Raw genomic sequence first — 17,817 nt, 5'->3', positions numbered from 1 at the left:
AATATGTTAGCCATTTCAATCATTAAAAACTACTATTGAAAACTTCTATTAAAAGTTGAGGTTTTTTGTGATAAAAAAAAATTAAAGAAAATATCTTAATAAATGTAATCAGGATGTCTTAAAATGTAATCAGGATGTCTTAAAATGTAATCATGGTAATATCAATCAGGGTAACTTAAAATGTAATCATGTAGTCATAAGATTTAACTTTAATACAAATAATTTTTTTTTTTGAGAAATAAATAAATGTGCTTTTTAAGAAATATCAAAAAATACTAAAATGATAACTTGAAACATATTTATCTAATATTTAAATATCATATACAAAAATCTACATTTTAACAAAACTCTCCATAAGAAATTTGATTTTTTATAAAAAAAAGTTCTTCTGAAGTTAGAAACTTTAATTGACGTAATAATATCAACAACTGAAGATGAATATTGGATTATAAACTTTATGATAAAAAATGAAATATAATTTTAACATGTATCTAACATTTAGAAAAGCAATAAAACTACATTATCTGACAAGAACTTCCCTTTTTACTTTTTGATAAATTTGGAACTGGTCCAGTAGGTCGTCCAATATTTTCTACGTATTGACTTCTAATATTTCCTGGTGGTTTATATAAAACAACAACAAAAGTTTGGCCATTTTTCCCAAACGCTCTACCCGCCCCCATTTCTTTTGTACTCTTCCATATAAGTTGCGTGAAACTTCCTAAGAATTAAAGATTTTATATATTATTGTAAAGGTGAGTTGCCGAAATTGGATAAGTACTTTAATTTAATAAACACAAGCATTTATTTTGGAAATAAAATGTATTACGGCTTTATTTTGAATTTTTCTAGTAAAACGTTATATTTTCTACGTTTTGAGAGATTTGGAAAGTTATCTTTTAAAAAATGTTAGTGCACAATCGATTTAAAGCTTTTTTTTTATTTTTCGATAATCTATGTTGCTCTGGGTAACAAGGTTTATAGTGTTTAAGGCGATAGGATTTAAAATGCAAATAACAACATAAACTTATAAGTTGCAGCAAACATTATATTGCAGTCAAAAATAGTCCAATCTTTTTTTGATTGGAACGATAAAGTTTTCCTTAATCCTAGTGATAAAATCAAAGATTTTGAGTCAATCAAAGATGAAGAAAAAATTTAGGCAATTTAAAAATTACAATCATAAAGCTTAAAAACAATACTTTATTTAGTGATTTTTAATTAATAAATAAAGAGAACGTTATAATAATTAAAGCTTTTGTAAAATTTTTGTTTGTAGAATTTAATTTTGCCTGGGGAATATTATTTAAATTATTGGGGAATATTATTTAAATTTTTATCTTTTCAGTGAAAGTTTTAATAAGTTTTGAAAAACTTATTAAAACTTTCACTGAAAAGATAAAAATTTTAATTGATTTTTGTTGACTTTACTGTTTTTTAGTTTGAAGATGCAACTTGTTTCGATCAAAGAATCAAAGTGTGCCAATTTAAGAAACCAGTTGCCTTTGATTTTTCCAATATCAGTGCAATTAAATCGAGTTATGGTTAAAAGTATAGTAAGGTTGTCTGTTTATGATAATTATATGATATGATGATAGTCTGTTTATGATAATTAAATCATAAATGTTTTTTAATAAAACCATCTTCGGTTGACAAATATTTGTTAAGTGTTCCAATATCAGCAACTCTCCTGTATTTATACTATTTTTATGACTCATATATTATTACTACTTATATTATTAACTTATATACTATTGCTATACTATTATCAATACATTTTTATAAATATTTTATATACTTACATAACTTAACTTTTTATAATAATTTATATATATATATATGATTATATATATCTATATATATATAATTAAATATATATAATTTTTATAATAAACTTATATTATATTTTTATTAAATACTAACGAAGTAAGAAACTCTGGTATAAGTGGACTTATTAAATATTTAGACAATCCAAATTGTTATAACAAATATATATATGTATATATATATATATATATATATATATATATATATATATACATATATATATATATATGTATATATATATATATATATATATACATATATATATATGTATATATATATACACATATATATATGTATATATATATATATATATATATATATATATATATATATATATATATATATATATATATATATATATATATATATATATATATATATACACACACTTTATATAAGCTAAATATTAAAAAAATATATATATATATATACACTTTATATAAGCTCTAGATAAAAACAAAAATTAAATATAAATGAATATGTAAAGAACAGTTACCTGTGCTTGAACTGAAACCTGGGTTATTATAATCGAAATTTTTTTCTTCATCGTACCACATTGTTGACACCCGGTCACCGGGAAGCTCTCCGCCTGTCATAGCAGCCATATTTTGCCCGACGTTTGGTGTATCTACAGAACGAAGAGTGTTTGTTTGTGCTGCCTCTTCGGCTGCTTCTTGAGCAGCTTGTGCTAAACTACTGTTCCATTTAAGCGGTGCGGCCCCATGCCGTTTTCGATACATGTTATGCGTTTTTCGCAATGCGGTTTTAAAATCTTTTTCGGCTAAAAAAATATTTATTTTTTTAGTTTTTATTTATTTTTGAAATCATAAAAACAATTTCAGTGATTAAGGAAATACGCATCTTTTTTCAGAAAAGCATCAGATTTAAATTTCAGTATGTCATAGAAATCGGATTTTTAAAGGAACCAGCCCTCCCCCCCCATCCCCCCATTTTATTCGTAGAATCGCATTAAAACATTATTTATAAAATTTTTCATTTTCAATTTCAATCTTTATACTTTGTTATTCTCATTGAGTCTGATGATTAAGGGAGGCCGTTGTTAGAACAGGAATGCAGCTACTGATACATGAATCATTTTAAGAAAATATTTTTGTTGCAACGTCAAACGCACTTTAAATTTTCTTTTTTTTTCACACAGATCCTAAACTTTTGCGGAAAAATTAACTCTTTTGAATAAAACATTTATGTTTATACTTATGTCAAATAAGGATGCTTTGCAAAAAATTGCGATGATTGGAGCTTGGGAACAAAAAAGCCCCAACATTTTGGCCCCCCTGCCCAAAAAGTGAGAGCAACAAGCTGATGAAATATTTTTTGTGCTATTTTCAACCAGTCTTATATTCATTGATAAATTTTAAGTTTTATAGTATTCTCTCTCAGCGTTCAAAAATTATGACAATATAAAACTTGCAACCCCTTCAAATTAGGGGAGAGGGGGTCAAACTTTATATGGTCATAGATTTGGAAAAGTTAAATTCATTCTTATTTGATAACTTCATCTGCGAAAGATGCTTCAGCGCGGCTGGCTTATTCATTACCAAACTTAGGACATCATTAAGTGATGAAACGATTGATTGAAATGTTTTTTAAGGTCATATTTAACCAAAAATAAATAGTTTTCATGCATTTGGCTGAAGCAATTAGCCAATTTTCTTATTCTTTATAAAATAAAATAAGCTATTATATATATATTTTTTATATTGTTATATTGGTTGCTAAGATATTAGCCCATAAAGGTCTTTAGTTTATTTTTACCGAGTATCAATTTACTAAGTATTAAAAACAAATGTAATAATTGAACCCATAATTATTTAAACTTTATATATATTATTTGAATGATTTAAATAATTTTTTAAAAATTATGTTATTTAAATAATTTAGTATGCCCATTATTTGATCAGCCTTAAATAATTTGTTTCTAAAAATCTCTTTTAAGAGACCTTTTACTTATTGCGATGAAATGCTAAAATATCTCCAAGGGACGTGGTGGTTCCGAGTTCGATCCCCACCACGTCCCTTGAAGTATCGCGCTCAACTCGTTTCTCCGCGCAGCAGCCTTGTTCGTCAAGGTTCGTGTTTCGGAGTTATAGAGTTGAGAGAGGGTTATACCACAAATAAGTAACCTCCTCGTCTGTAGTGGCCTTCTCGACCTTGAGGAGGTGAATTAACACAAAAAAAAAAATTTAATACATGTTTTTATTGTGTCTGCATTTTCTTGTTTTTATTGTATACGGAAAATTGCCTCAACACTCAGAAAACCTCTAAAAAAGACTCTAAAGTTGCTCGAAACAGTTTGAAAACTTTATTTATTTTTTAAACAAAAAGCTTTTAATTTTGTTTTTAATTTTATCTGTAATTTTAATTAGTATCGCAATGCTTTTACGCATTACCTTTTTTAGCATTTAAAATGTTATCAAAAAATTATTTTTAACACTTCTAAAAATATTAAGAAAACTTTTTTCAGGAGAACTTTATCATTTTTAATATAAAAATATATTTTATATTATTTGTAGATTGATTATAAATAGTTATTTTACAATATTGTTGCAATAAATGGAAATAAAGTTCTTTTTACTTTTTTAACCATATATTATCAAATAAATAAGTGATTTTTGGGGTTTCGATTTTAGACTAACCCCGTTTCCCCCCCCCCCCCCCCCTCAATGACAATGACCTATATCCGCCACTGACATAATTAAGGTTGCCATTGTCTCGATTTTACGTAGGTAAGGGCAAAGCTAAACTAATAAAAATTAAAAATTTAATTGCGTTTTCCTACGGGAAAAACGAGACAATTACAATTCTAGACATAATATACATAAAAAATGGCCAGCATAACTCGTCATGTGTGCGTCTTTGTTGCCTGTACCATTTCCAGTGACGGATCCTGGATTATTGGTGTTTGAGATGGAGACATGGAGCAAACTCCAAACATTTGTATATTTATACTTATGTCAAATAATGAGGCATTACAAAAAATTGTGGTGATTGGAGGCTGCGAACAAAAAAGCCCATTGACTTTACCCCACCCCCCCACCCCAAACGTGAGGGGTAACAAGTTGATAAAAAAAAAATATTGTTCTATTCTTAACTAGACTTATATTCATCGATAAATTTTTTATGAACTTTTTATAGGGTCATAGTTTATGAATGCTTTTATAGGGTCATAGTTTATGAATGCTTTTATAGGGTCTTAGTTTATGAATGCTGATAGATAGTTCTATGAAACTTAAAATTTATTGATGAATATAAGTCTTGTTGAAAATACGACAAATAAATTTTTATCAACTTGTCACGTTTGGGGTATAGGAGGAAGGAGGGGGGGAAAGGAATGAAGTCTTTTTCGTTCCCAGCCTTCAATCATCGCAATTTTATGTAAAACCTCATTATTTGACATCAGTATAAACATTAAAATGTTTGGAGTTTGCTCCATGCCTGGAAGTTAGCTATTTCAGATAAAATAGAAAATAAAAACTTGTAAAATAATGAAAAATAAAAACTAAAATGCTGATTACTAAAAATACACGATAACAAAAACTTATTGATAATAAAAACAGTTAACAGCAGAATTTGGAATCATAAATTTCATAAAGAAAGAAAATCAAAAACTGAGTTAATTATCAATTGTTTAAATAAAGAATTAAAAAATATCAAAGGATAATGAAGAGTAAAAAAAAACAAGCAATATTTAAAAAAAAAAAAACACTTGAAAAGTAAACACTCAAAATTAACACGTTTAAAAACAAACAAACGAAAATTCGAACATCGATTTGTACTAAATCGCTACCAATTTTTCTACACTATTTTTTTTCGCCAAAAATAACAAAAGATTATTATTTTTTTATTTTATTTTATTTTGTAGAAGTTTTTGTGTTTGCATTTTCGTTTTGTAGTTTTTGCTTTTATTTTGTAGTTTTTGTGTTTTGACATTTTGTTTGGATAAAGTTAGTAATTATTTGTGCTGTTGCTGCTAAATATTTTATTATTGTTCGTTCTATTTTAGTAGTAGTAGTAGTAGTAGATGCTGTAGCCGCCCGAAGACGACGAGTGTGTGTATTAATAACACACTTAGACAGCCGTGTCAGTATTAATTTTATTTAAAAGGAGCCAATTGTCTAATTGTGCTTTAAAACTGGAACCGCGAATTCAATTATTGGGCGAACAAACGTCACGTATAAGACTTTAAGAGTCTGCACATCCAGTTTCACAAATGTGTTTTTAATCATTCCCAGCATTTTATTTGCCTTCGAGCTGCAAGATATAATTTGCTGTCTCCATTTCATGTTTGCTGAGAATAATACGCCTAGATCTTTTTGAATAGTAGTTTGTCCTAGGACAACATTATCCATAGAATAATCGTGTTTTGGATTGTTACTTCCATAATGTGTTATTTCGCATTTTTCTTTATTGAATTTCACTAACCATTTTTTAGACCAGTCCCAAGCACTGTTTATATCTCGTTGAAGACTGTTTATTTTCTCTATTGAGTTCACATCGATCATTATTTTGGTGTCATCTGCATAGAGCTTGGCTACATTTTGTATTCTATCCGGCAGGTCATTTATGAACAAAACAAACAATATCGGGCCAATTACCGATCCCTGCGGAACTCCGCTGTAGATATCGCGCCAGCTCGAAACAGTATCACCGTTGACTACGCGTTGCTTTCTATCTTTTAAAAATTCCTCTAACCACTTTAGCAGCTTTCCTGTAATTCCATACGCTTTTAATTTTAAAACGAGTCTTTTGTGCGGCACTGTGTCGAAAGCTTTCGCAAAGTCTAAATAAACCACATCTACCGGACGATTCAGTGCGATATTTTCTGTTAAATAATCCACAGTTTCCATGAGATTTGTCGTGCATGATCTAGATTTAACAAATCCATGTTGGCACTTCGATAAAAATTTATTGTTCGTAAAATGTGCCAATAGTGAGTCTTTTATTATGCTCTCCAGAATTTTACACGGCACAGAAGTCAGTGATACTGGTCGATAATTATTCGCTTCTAGCTTACTGCCTTTGTTCTTAAAGATTGGGGTAATGTTCGCAAATTTCCATTGCTTAGGTAGTTCGCTCTTATCAATCGAAAACATAAATATCAATGTGATTGGCATTGCTAGTCCTTCAGCGCAATTTTTTAAAATGATAGTACTCAATTGATCAACTCCACATGATTTCTCAATGGATAATTTGCTTAATCTTGTTACTACGTCACTGCAATTAACTGCACTCTCGTCAAAATCTAAATATTTACCCCCACATCTCGATCCGAATTCTGGTAATACTTGGTCGCCCTCTCTAGTGAAAGAGTTTTGAAAATTTTCGTTTAAAATGTCAACAATCTCACTAGTCGTATTTGTAACATTTCCTTCGACGTTTTTTATCGCTTTAATTGAGCTCTTTACATTTTGTTGATCGTTCACATATTTAAATAGTATCTTCTTGTTTCTAATCGATTTGTAGACCAGTTCGCGTTCGTATTTTTTTCTGGCTTTTCTCGTTTCAATTTTAACTGTTTTACACAATGCTTTGTATTCGTTTACCACATTTTTGTTTTTCCAATTTGTGCAACAGTTTAAATGTCTCATTCGTCTTTTGTTCTTCACAAGTTCTTTTAGTTCATTGTCAATCCAAAAAATTCTTTTACGAGTCCTGTTTTTCGATATACACGGTATATATTTTTGACAAGCTTCGTTAACATAAAAAATGAGCGTGTCGTACATCTCCTGGATATTAATTGCATCAAAAATGTTTACCCAGTCTGTATTTGTAAAAAATTTGTTCATTCCTGCGAAGTCAGCTTTTTTTAAAATATATTTCCGATTGCTAGCTACAGTTTTTGTCTCATGGTGATTGAGTGCATATTTAAAGCAAATTACAAGATGTCCTTTGCTTATATTCCCTAATACCGCATTTGTCTCAACTTGAAATAATCTTTGTTCGTTTACTGTGAACAGTAAATCCAATGTATTCTCGTACGTTGATTCGTTTAGTTGAAAAGTAGGTATCGCGACGTGCTGAATTAGAAATTCGTCGTTTATTATTTCCGAGAAATGATGTTCTATCGAGTGTTCACTGGAATTTATTGCATGAACTGCTCCATCTGACCATTCAATTTTCGGAAAATTAAAGTCACCCATTATTAAAAGATCTTTAAAACCCCGTTTGTCCACATATTCTCTTGCAGTTCTGAAAACATTTCTGAACAGTTCCATATCTACCACATCGTTTGGTCGGTGTATGCATCCTACCAAATATTTGTCGTTTCCGAAAACTAGTACAGTCCAGATTTGTTCTAAGTCAGTCGTCAATAGCCATTTTTCATTTACTTCATAAGACGTTATTTCGCTATTCACGTAAATACAAACTCCTCCGCCCACGCGGCCATCTTTTCTGTCGCTACGATATAAGCAAAAATTTTCCACACACGTAATTGAAGTTTCACTAAACCATGTTTCCGTTACTCCGATTATGTTTGGTTCATTCAGGTGACACAATACTTTAAATTCCTCAAACTTGTTGTTTAGTGAAGTGGCGTTCAAATATATACAGGATAAATACGGTAAATTTTCGCTTTTTTTCGCTTTCATTTTTTTTTCTCTATAATTGTTTTTTAAATCGCTCAATCTCGTTTCCACGAATCGCATATCGAAAGGGCGAGTTGGCGTCAAGCTTCGAATTTAAGTCGTTTCGTTTCTTCCTCAACTCAAAGCTTTTTTGACGCGAGTAAGAGAGGATTTCTTTCGCCTTCGGATAACTCGAGTAGAATCGGGCCTGGTTTGGCAGCGTTTTTTGATATGAATCTCCTTAAATGTATCGGTTTAACATTTTCTTTTCCTATTGTTTTTAGTAAGTCCTCAATTGCTTTCTTCAATTTTATCTTTGCTCTCAGTTTTGCTCGACTCTTTAATTCCATATGTAATGACGTTCTTTTCGCGTTTCTTTCGCTCCTCCTGCTCATTAATTGCTGCGTTAACTACAACTAGTTGTTCTTTCGGTTTTACTAATATTTCTACACCTTTCTTGCTTTGCCAATATATAACTAAGTTTGTTTTTGTTTTTAATTTTATTTTATTTTGTAGAAGTTTTCGTGTTTGCGTTTTCATTTTGTAGTTTTTGTGTTTTGCATTTTCGTTTGCGAGAAAGTTTGTTTTTATTTGTGCTGTTTTGCTAATGGACCTTTCCCATAAATCGGCAACTGCGCAATGCATTGTGGTAGTTGTATTCATTTAAATCAAAACAATCCGATTAAAGTATTAGGAATTAAATATTATTATAATGATTAGTTCTTTTAATGCTAATTTAGAAAATAAAATTGATGCTAGTTCTTTTCAGAACTCTTGCCAGGCATCTAAAGCTATGTTTCGAGAACTTAAGCATGATGAGCTTATTGCTGTTGACGAAGAAGAATCTATAAACAAGAGTATATCAACTTGGTCAAGAGACATTTCACTTTTACCAAATATATCTCACAATTTTATCAAGAAATATCTTGTTAATGATACTATACATATTGATAATTGTAAAAAAGGAGCCAATAGACACCAAACTCTTGGCTGTCGTTTATTTAAAGAAAACTATGTCAAAAATGTATGTGTTAAAGCGAATGTAACAGCATCCATAAATTTGTTTATTGTTAAGTCTAATGTTGCTGCTTCTATGAAACGTAAACAATACGAAGTTTTTATACACTTGTGCCAATCTACTGGTGAAATACTTTATTCGAAATGCCATTGTAAAGCTAGTGCGGGGGGCTGTTGTAAGCATGTTGCTGCATCATTATATCAACTAGTTGATTATAAAGAGTTAGACATTAAAGTGGTCCCAGAAACAGAAACATGTACTGATGTTTTACAGATATGGCATGTACCAGGTGAATCATCCAACTCTGAAGCAATTTTGTTTTCAAACTTAAATTTTGAAAAAGCTGACGCTTTTAAAGACAAAAATAGTACTCGAAAAAGACCTTTAGTTTCAGGAACACGTAGATACCATTCATTACCAAATTGTTACGAAACCTCAACTTTACAACTTCCAACTCTTTGTAAAGGTTTAGAAAATCTCTGCCAGGGGACATATATATCTTCAATAATTCGTGATAATAACTTTCAGGCATGTTCCTTTTTTAATTCATCTCTGTCAACATTTATAGACAATGATATTGCAGAACCTTTTAGTAAAAAAGATGACCGATTGATTATTATTACTCTATTTGACAATTTAAAAAAGGTGATTGATTTAAGTTGTTTGTCTACTGAACAAAAAGCATTTGTAGAATTACATTTAATTGTTGATATTGAGGAAGCTAAAAATATTGAAGTCAATACAGTTAAACAATCTGAAAGTACATTATGGTATCAAGAAAGATGCAAACGATTGACAGCTTCAAATTTTGGTACTGTAATAAATAGGTGGAAAAAAATTTACCCTACATCAATTTTAAAAAAATGGTTACAAACAAAAAATATCAAAGCAGGAGAAAACTGTATGTGGGGAAAGGTTAATGAAGATATAGCAATAAAACTATATGAAAACATAACGAAGTCAAGTGTTACTCGATGTGGTTTTTTTATAAACCCAAAATGCCCTTGGTTGGGTTGTAGCCCTGATGGAGTAGTTAGCGCTGAAAAAGTACTTGAAGTGAAATGTCCTTCTTTAAAAAAACATTTAACAATTAAAGAAGCGTGTTAAGATAAAAACTTTTATTTGAAATTTAACGATGGTGCTCCAAAATTAAAAATAAACCATCCTTATTACTATCAGTGTCAAGGCGTTATGGCACTAACAGAAACTAAAACAATTGATTTTATTGTATACACAGAAAAATCATTGCACATCGAAACAATAGAGTATGATGCGGAATTATGGAATACAATTATTTTTCCAGAGTTAACAGATTTTTATTTCAAATTTATGTCATCAGAAATATTTAAAGTAAAATAAACGTTTACAGAATATTTATAAAATGTTTCTTTTTTTGTCTGGTTACATTATTTGCTATCAGTTTTTATTAGAGGTGGCAGAAAAGTAACTAAATAACAAACTATGACCCATATTTTGTTCATGTCAGCAGCCATTGAAAGTGGAAATGTGTTTTGTAATATTCTGTAGTTTTTGATTCTTGCAATTGCACGTTCGACATGAATTCGCACAGATGCAATTCGTCTTGTTTCTAATTCTTTTTCCAATGTAAGTTGAAAATCGCCTTCAAGAAATGGTGGTATGTTGAGACTAATTCCTTTTGGTAAGTCATTTACGATATCGAAACCTCTATCAGCCATCAGGCTATCACCTTTTTCTAATAATTTTAGTATGCCACAGTGATTTGTTATCTGTTTATCACTTGATCTTCCAGCATATAAATCAGATACAAATGTAATGGCACCACTCGGTGCAATACCAATCAAACCCTTTGCTGTGTGATGATGTTTATATTTTGAAAACATAGCTGATTGAGTGCGATAGCTAGTTGGCATCACAGTAAATATTTCTGTACAGTCTATAATTACACGAGTATTAGGGTATACATCTTTAAAGCAGCTAGGCATTGTTTCATTAACTAGTTTTTTTGTTGGCCATATTGGAATTGATCTAAATTTTATGTGCAAAAAATCATACCAAGTAATTAATATCCTACTGGTAGTGCTTGATGAAATATTAAACCGTATTGCTAAATCTTCTATAGGAAAGGCGCAACGTAGTCGAATTAGCACCATGAAAAACTCCTCTTCAACGTTTAATATACATGATCTTCCTCTTGTTTTAGATGAAGAATTTTCACTTAAATCGTCAGCAACAGTAGACATTGAACCCCAATAATTTAGTGAATATATTTCTGGTTCTAAAAACTTCATGACTACTTTAAATAGTTCAAAATTTTCAAAACCTGTGTAAAATTTGAAATGTTCTTTGTTATGTTTAAACCTTTCAACTGTAAATTGTGATAGAAGTATTTTGTCATTGAGCTTACATATAGCTTCTTTTTGAGTGTTTTCTAACGCTTGTTTTTCTTTTATAATGTCCTCAATTTGATCTTTAAGAATTTTATTTTCTTGTTTTAATGTTTCTTCGTAGCTTAAAACAGGTGTCGATAGTTCTTCACTATAAGGTATTTGTATTGTTTTATGTATTAAACCAAGGCTATTTTTGGTTTTCCTTGGTACACGAGCAGTTAGCTTAACTGTTTTTGGAATAATTGTTGGAACATTATTCATATAAGTTTTTTTGTTCCCTTGAAAGTGTGCTGAACAAACTCTGTGTGAAGAAGAAGGACTAAAGTCTTTTCTGCTAATTTTGGCTAACCATAACTTTCTTAACACTTTTTCTTTGGGTATAACATAAAATGATAAGTTTTTATTACGCTTAGAATTATTAAAACAATTTGGTACACAACAAGTACATCCACCACTTGTTGAACTGAAGTCAACTTCACTGTGTTCAACTTCTCTCAGTGAGATCGAATTCTGTGAAAAGAGTGAAGTTAAACTTTGTGAAAAGAGTGGTTCACTGTTTTCGCAAAGTTCAACTTCTCCGTTAAAAGTAATTTCACTATCATCTTCACTGTTTTCATAAAGTTCAATTTCACTGTTTTCACAAAGTTCAATCTCACTGTTTTCACATAATTGAACATCACTGTTAAAATTTATTAGGCTTTTCGACATTTGTTTTGATTTAAATGAATACAACTACCACAATGCATTGCGTTTTTGCCGATTTATGGGAAAGGTCCATTGTTTTATTTTTGTTTGTTGTTTTTAATTGAGTGTTTTCATATTTTTTTGTCTTATTATTTAATTTATTATAGCTTTATCGTTATTATTATTATTATTATTATTATTAAATTAATTAATTTTATCTATTATCATTGCTGTTGATTTTTTATTTTATTTAGGTATCACTCCAACGACTAGTTTTTAACTATATGAATGACATAACCAAATTTTGTAAAATTATAAAAAACATGTAATTTTTCAATTTTTGGTTGAAAAAGGAAATGAATCAAATTCAAAATATGACTATTTTAGCGTATAATTGAAAATATATACCAAACAATACCTCATTTAAATAAAATTTTTAACTAAGAATGTCAACTAAAAACAATACTGTTGTCATAACAACAACATAACGGTATAACTACAACGTATGTTTTGATTTTTTTTAAATAGGGTAGATTAGGGCAGGGATGTCCAACCTTTTTACAGTAAGGGCCATTAATTCGTTTCAAAATCAACTTGAGGGCCACAAACATTAAAATACCCAAAATAAAAATTATTAAATTTGAAGTTTTTATTTAAATTTAAATAAACAGTTATACTCATAGTTAAGGTTCAAAGTGATGTTATACAAAAGTTCGATCAATGTGAAACTTGACACTGTTTTTTTTTGCATAAATGATCTATGTCTGCTTTTATATTTGATGATGCAATTCGAAGGGTATTAGTAAGGTGTTCATCTGTCAATCTATTTCTCTGTTCTGTTTTTCATTTTTGAGAATAACTGTTTCATTCTGAGATAATAACTGCTTCATTTTTGAGAATAACTGTTCGCAATTGTATGTGCTTCCAAAAAGTGAAAAATATTTAATAGCATGCCTGCACAAATGAGGAAAAACTTCAATGCTCATGTATTTTTTATAAAATTCTAACAATTCTACTTCTTTGTAGGCTTCTTTAAGATCTTTATTGTTTTGCAATTCTATTAATTCCATTTGAAATTCATTTCTAACTGTCTCAGCTTTGATGGAAAATGGATGCGCAAATAAGTCTAACTCATTTTTTTCCTTTTTAAAGTCACAGAATCTTGTGTCAAATTCATCAATTAATTTTAAAATAAGAGTACAATATCTTTTAGAGTCAATTGTATAATATTTCTTTCTGATAATGCCTTGAAATGGACAAGTACTTTAGAACTTAATTGTTGTTTCAGAAGTTTTAATATTAAAACAAATGTTTCTACATTTTCAAACAATTTACTAATAAGTTGATCTTTACCCTGCAACTTAAGATTTAATTCCATTAACATCTGAGTCATGTCAATCAAAAATGCCAAATCATTCAGACAGTCAACATTTTCAAGCAAGCTTGTGTCTTTCCCTTTAATTTTTAGAAACAGCACTATTTCAGGTAATAGTATCCAAAATCTTTTCAGAGTAGCAGCTCGACTAAGCCATCTAACCTGGCTGAAATAAATTACATCTTCAGCCTCACTACCACAACCTTCAAGTAATTGTTTGAACTGTCTGTGATTAAGGCCACGACTTCTTATAAAGTTAACAGTATGAATAACAAGTTCCATAACATTCTTCATCTCCAATACTTTTGCACATAACTGCTCTTGGTGTATAATGCAGTGATATGAAATAATTTCATGATTAATGGATTTCTTAAGTAATGCAATAAATCCAATATTTTTTCCTGTTAGTGCACTTGCTCCATCTGTAGTGACACCACAGAGTTTCTTTTCTGGTAATTCAAATTTCACCAATGTTTTTTTCACTTCAGAGAGAATATCTTCTCCTCTTGTTGTGTCCTTCATATGATTAATATCTAACAGTTCTTCAATTACTTCAAAGTTACTAGTTATACCTCTAATAAAAATGGCTAGCTGAGCAGTATCACCTCTGTCTGTTGATTCATCCAGTGCCAGACTATAGGCTTCACAGTTATTTAATTTTTCTTTTAATGATAATTCAATATTTTTTGATAGATCTTCAACTCTTCTTGCAATAGTCTGGTGTGAGAGGCTAAGATCTTTAACAGTATGTGTTTTTTCAGGACATATCTCTTTACAAAATATTTTTAAACAGTTTTTTAATAAATCTCCAGTACAAAAAGGTTTACCACTTTTTGCAATAGCTTCTGCCATTAAAAAACTTATTTTGGTAGCACTGTAAGAGCTAATCACTTTAGTTTTCATCACTGATTGTTGTGCAAGAAAAGTTTACTTCAACAATTCAATCTTATCAATTCGAAATTGGCCTTTAAATTTGTCATAACTTACAGCATGTTTTGTAGTGTAGTGCCTGTTCACATTATAACTTTTACACACGGCAATTTTCTCCAAACAAATTAGATATATAATAGAATTACTTTGTTCATGTACAAAATAGTCAGTTGTCCAAGAAGGATTAAATACACGACCCCCATGACCGCTTTCAGTATCACATCTACGTCTTTTAGCTGAAGCCATCTTTATTAAATATACAAAAATAATGTTTTTCTTTAGCGCGCGTTTTATTATTTCAAATGCGGATTTATATAGTGAAAGTATAATCGAAATCGAATGTATAATTCGAATTATAAATATATAAATATTATGCTGTTGCTGTAGAACTTATTTTATTATTGTTATTTGAAATTTTTATTAAAATAAAAATTCAAAATTAATGGACCGTGATATGTGGGCTATGCCATAGGCTGACGAGGGCCATCTTCTGGCCCGCGGGCCACGCGTTGGACAACCCTGGATTAGGGTAATATGAGCACCTTAAACGAAAATTGGAATATTTTCAAAAATAATTAAGCTGGATCCAAAATTTTTACGAATAAACAATATTTAGGAATCCGTACTCATGATCCACTAAGATATTTGGGCAACCGAATTTTTTCTTAAAAACACAGAGGTTTTAAAAAAGTAACAAAAATGCTCATATTACCCAGACCACTTGGTAATATGAGCACTTTAAATTAACTCAAAAAAAAACCATTAATTTTGTAAAAAAATTACCAACCTGACAATTAGAACTAACTTTCGAAATATTATGATTCGTAATTAAGAAAACTTATCATTAAAAGATTAAATTTTAAGCAATTTTTTGTTGAAACAATACTACTATGTTTTCCGCAAGAAAAAAAAAAAAAAAACTTTCGTTATTTTTTCAATTTTATTAACTCAAACTTTGAAACGATAAAAATTCAATTTTTTTGAATTTAAATTACAGAAAATGTTTAGTATTGTTAAAATGTTAAAAATTTTTACTATATTTTGTTTTTATTCAAAAAACCAATTAAAACCACTGTATTTTCAGGACTTTAAACTAGGTAATTTCAATGAATGATAAAATTAATTTCATTATTTTAGCACCAAAATTTCGCGCCACAGATTTATTCATGCGTGATGATATTATTTCAAAAACGCAAAAAATTTAACAGCGTTTTAATTAGATAATAGCCGCTAATTAGTGCATAATGATTTACGCTAATTGTACTGATTCCTGTAATAACAGTTGATTCAAAAAATACATAGCAACTTTAACTTCACTGCTTACATCTAAGAAATCTTTAAGTATGCTCACATTACCAAGGTGCTCATATTACCCTAATCCACCCTATAACGGTTTTCATTTTGGTTTTTAATCTTTTATATACCAGACATCGTAAACAAAAAGTTGTTTTATTTAATAAATTGTATAAATATGATATTTAAAAAATGTCACCATTTTATGTTTGTCAGAATAAGAATAAGAACTGATATGAAGACCTTATAGTGTCATCAACAACACTATAAATCTCCAGGTTTCGTCCACTAAAACAAACTTGGCAATTATCTTGGGTTGCCGATTTTAATTAATAAGCAGAAAAAAATTTAAATCCAAATAAAAATTTATAAGCACGTTATCTTTTTAAATAGATTAATTAGTTGAACTTTCCAACAATTTTCTTTTGATAATTATTAACGATTTAATCATTTCAACAATTCCCGTTGGATTATTTACGATTTGTATAATTTACTATTTGGAAAATTATTAAAGACTACAACACTTTAATACCCTTGGACCATTAGTTCCGCACAATTTTCGAGTGAATGTTTATAAAATCCGAAGAACGTATACATAAAATTAATGAATCTAAACCAGCGACGGATTCATGGGAAAATGCATCCCCCCCCTCCCCCAGAATCTGAAAGTCTTAAAATACCTTAAAAATAGAGGAACCTTTTTTTTTTTAAGAGATGCAAATGTGATGCAAGATACAAAAAATATTTCAACATCCCCAGTTTCATAAATTTTTTATTTAACAAAACGGAAAAAAGTGAGCTATTTTCTATTTGTTAAACGTTTTCGTTCTATGTTTATTATTTAAAAGTGGATGACATAGCATTCTTGGATGATGCCGGAGCCGGTTAGGGAGAGGTTGTTGGACGGCGGGCGTTTTTCTGCGGTACATTACAAAAGACATTACAAGTACAGTACAAAAGAAAATTTTTGACATGTGAGACACTTGACATACGATGGTTAGTTTATTCAATTCATGCAGACAAAACATTTTGTTTTTGTTGTAAATTATTTTCAAATTCTGTAAATGTATCTTCAACAGGAGGGCTTGATTTCACAGACTAACAACAACAACACAATTTTTCTAGTGCCGAGCAAACAATATGTTTTTTGAATAACATTTCTCATTTTGATTTCAAATATGTAACTCATTTGGGATAAAATCCATCGTATTGTCTAAAAATAAATTATTCAAAAGCCAACCTGGGTCTCAAAAAAAGCGTATCATAAAAATTTTGAAAGTATAACATTTGTTCACTGTAATTTCAAACTTTGTATTTTTAAACTTTGTATCATCGAATTGAAATGTTTGAGACCTGAAAAAGTATTTCTTGTACCTTTGGTCTAGGAGAGTTGAATGGGAGAAATTATCAGCCTATTCAATTTCAGCAAATCTGCTTTTCATTTTTTTTTTCAGCTTTTCCTTTTTAATCTGCTTTTAAGTTTTCTTCGGCTTTTCTTTTTTAATATGCTTTTCATTTTTAATTCGCTTTTCATTTTTAATCTGATTTTCATTTTCAATCTGCTTTTCATTTTCATTTTCAATCTTTTAACTTTGTTATTCTCATTAGGTCTAATGATTAAGGGTGGCTGTTGTTAAAACAGGAACGCAGCTAATGTTACATTAATCATTTTTACATAATATCTTTCTTGCAACGTCAAACGCACTTTAAACTTTCTTTTAAATTTGAAATAAA

At 29.5% G+C, this 17,817-nt stretch overlaps 1 protein-coding gene across 4 annotated transcripts in view; it reads right to left on the bottom strand.

Moving 5' to 3' along the window:
* Positions 1-284: 284 nt before the first annotated feature.
* The window catches only part of LOC100200226 (uncharacterized), a 48,111-nt gene continuing 30,578 nt past the window's right edge, over positions 285-17,817 (bottom strand). For all 4 annotated transcript variants that reach the window (XM_065809247.1, XM_065809246.1, XM_065809245.1 and 1 more), the window contains 2 exons: positions 2,324-2,608; positions 285-721 (listed from right to left, as the gene is read on the bottom strand). In XM_065809247.1, the coding sequence (XP_065665319.1) occupies positions 516-721; positions 2,324-2,608 (491 nt within the window). In that variant the 3' untranslated portion in view covers positions 285-515. The remainder of the gene's footprint in view (positions 722-2,323; positions 2,609-17,817) is intronic.

Source organism: Hydra vulgaris, chromosome 11 (genome assembly GCF_038396675.1).
Source record: "Hydra vulgaris chromosome 11, alternate assembly HydraT2T_AEP".
NCBI lineage: Eukaryota > Metazoa > Cnidaria > Hydrozoa > Anthoathecata > Hydridae > Hydra > Hydra vulgaris.
The sequence above is the reverse complement of the archived record's forward strand: the minus strand, read 5'-3'. Positions and strand labels throughout refer to the sequence as shown.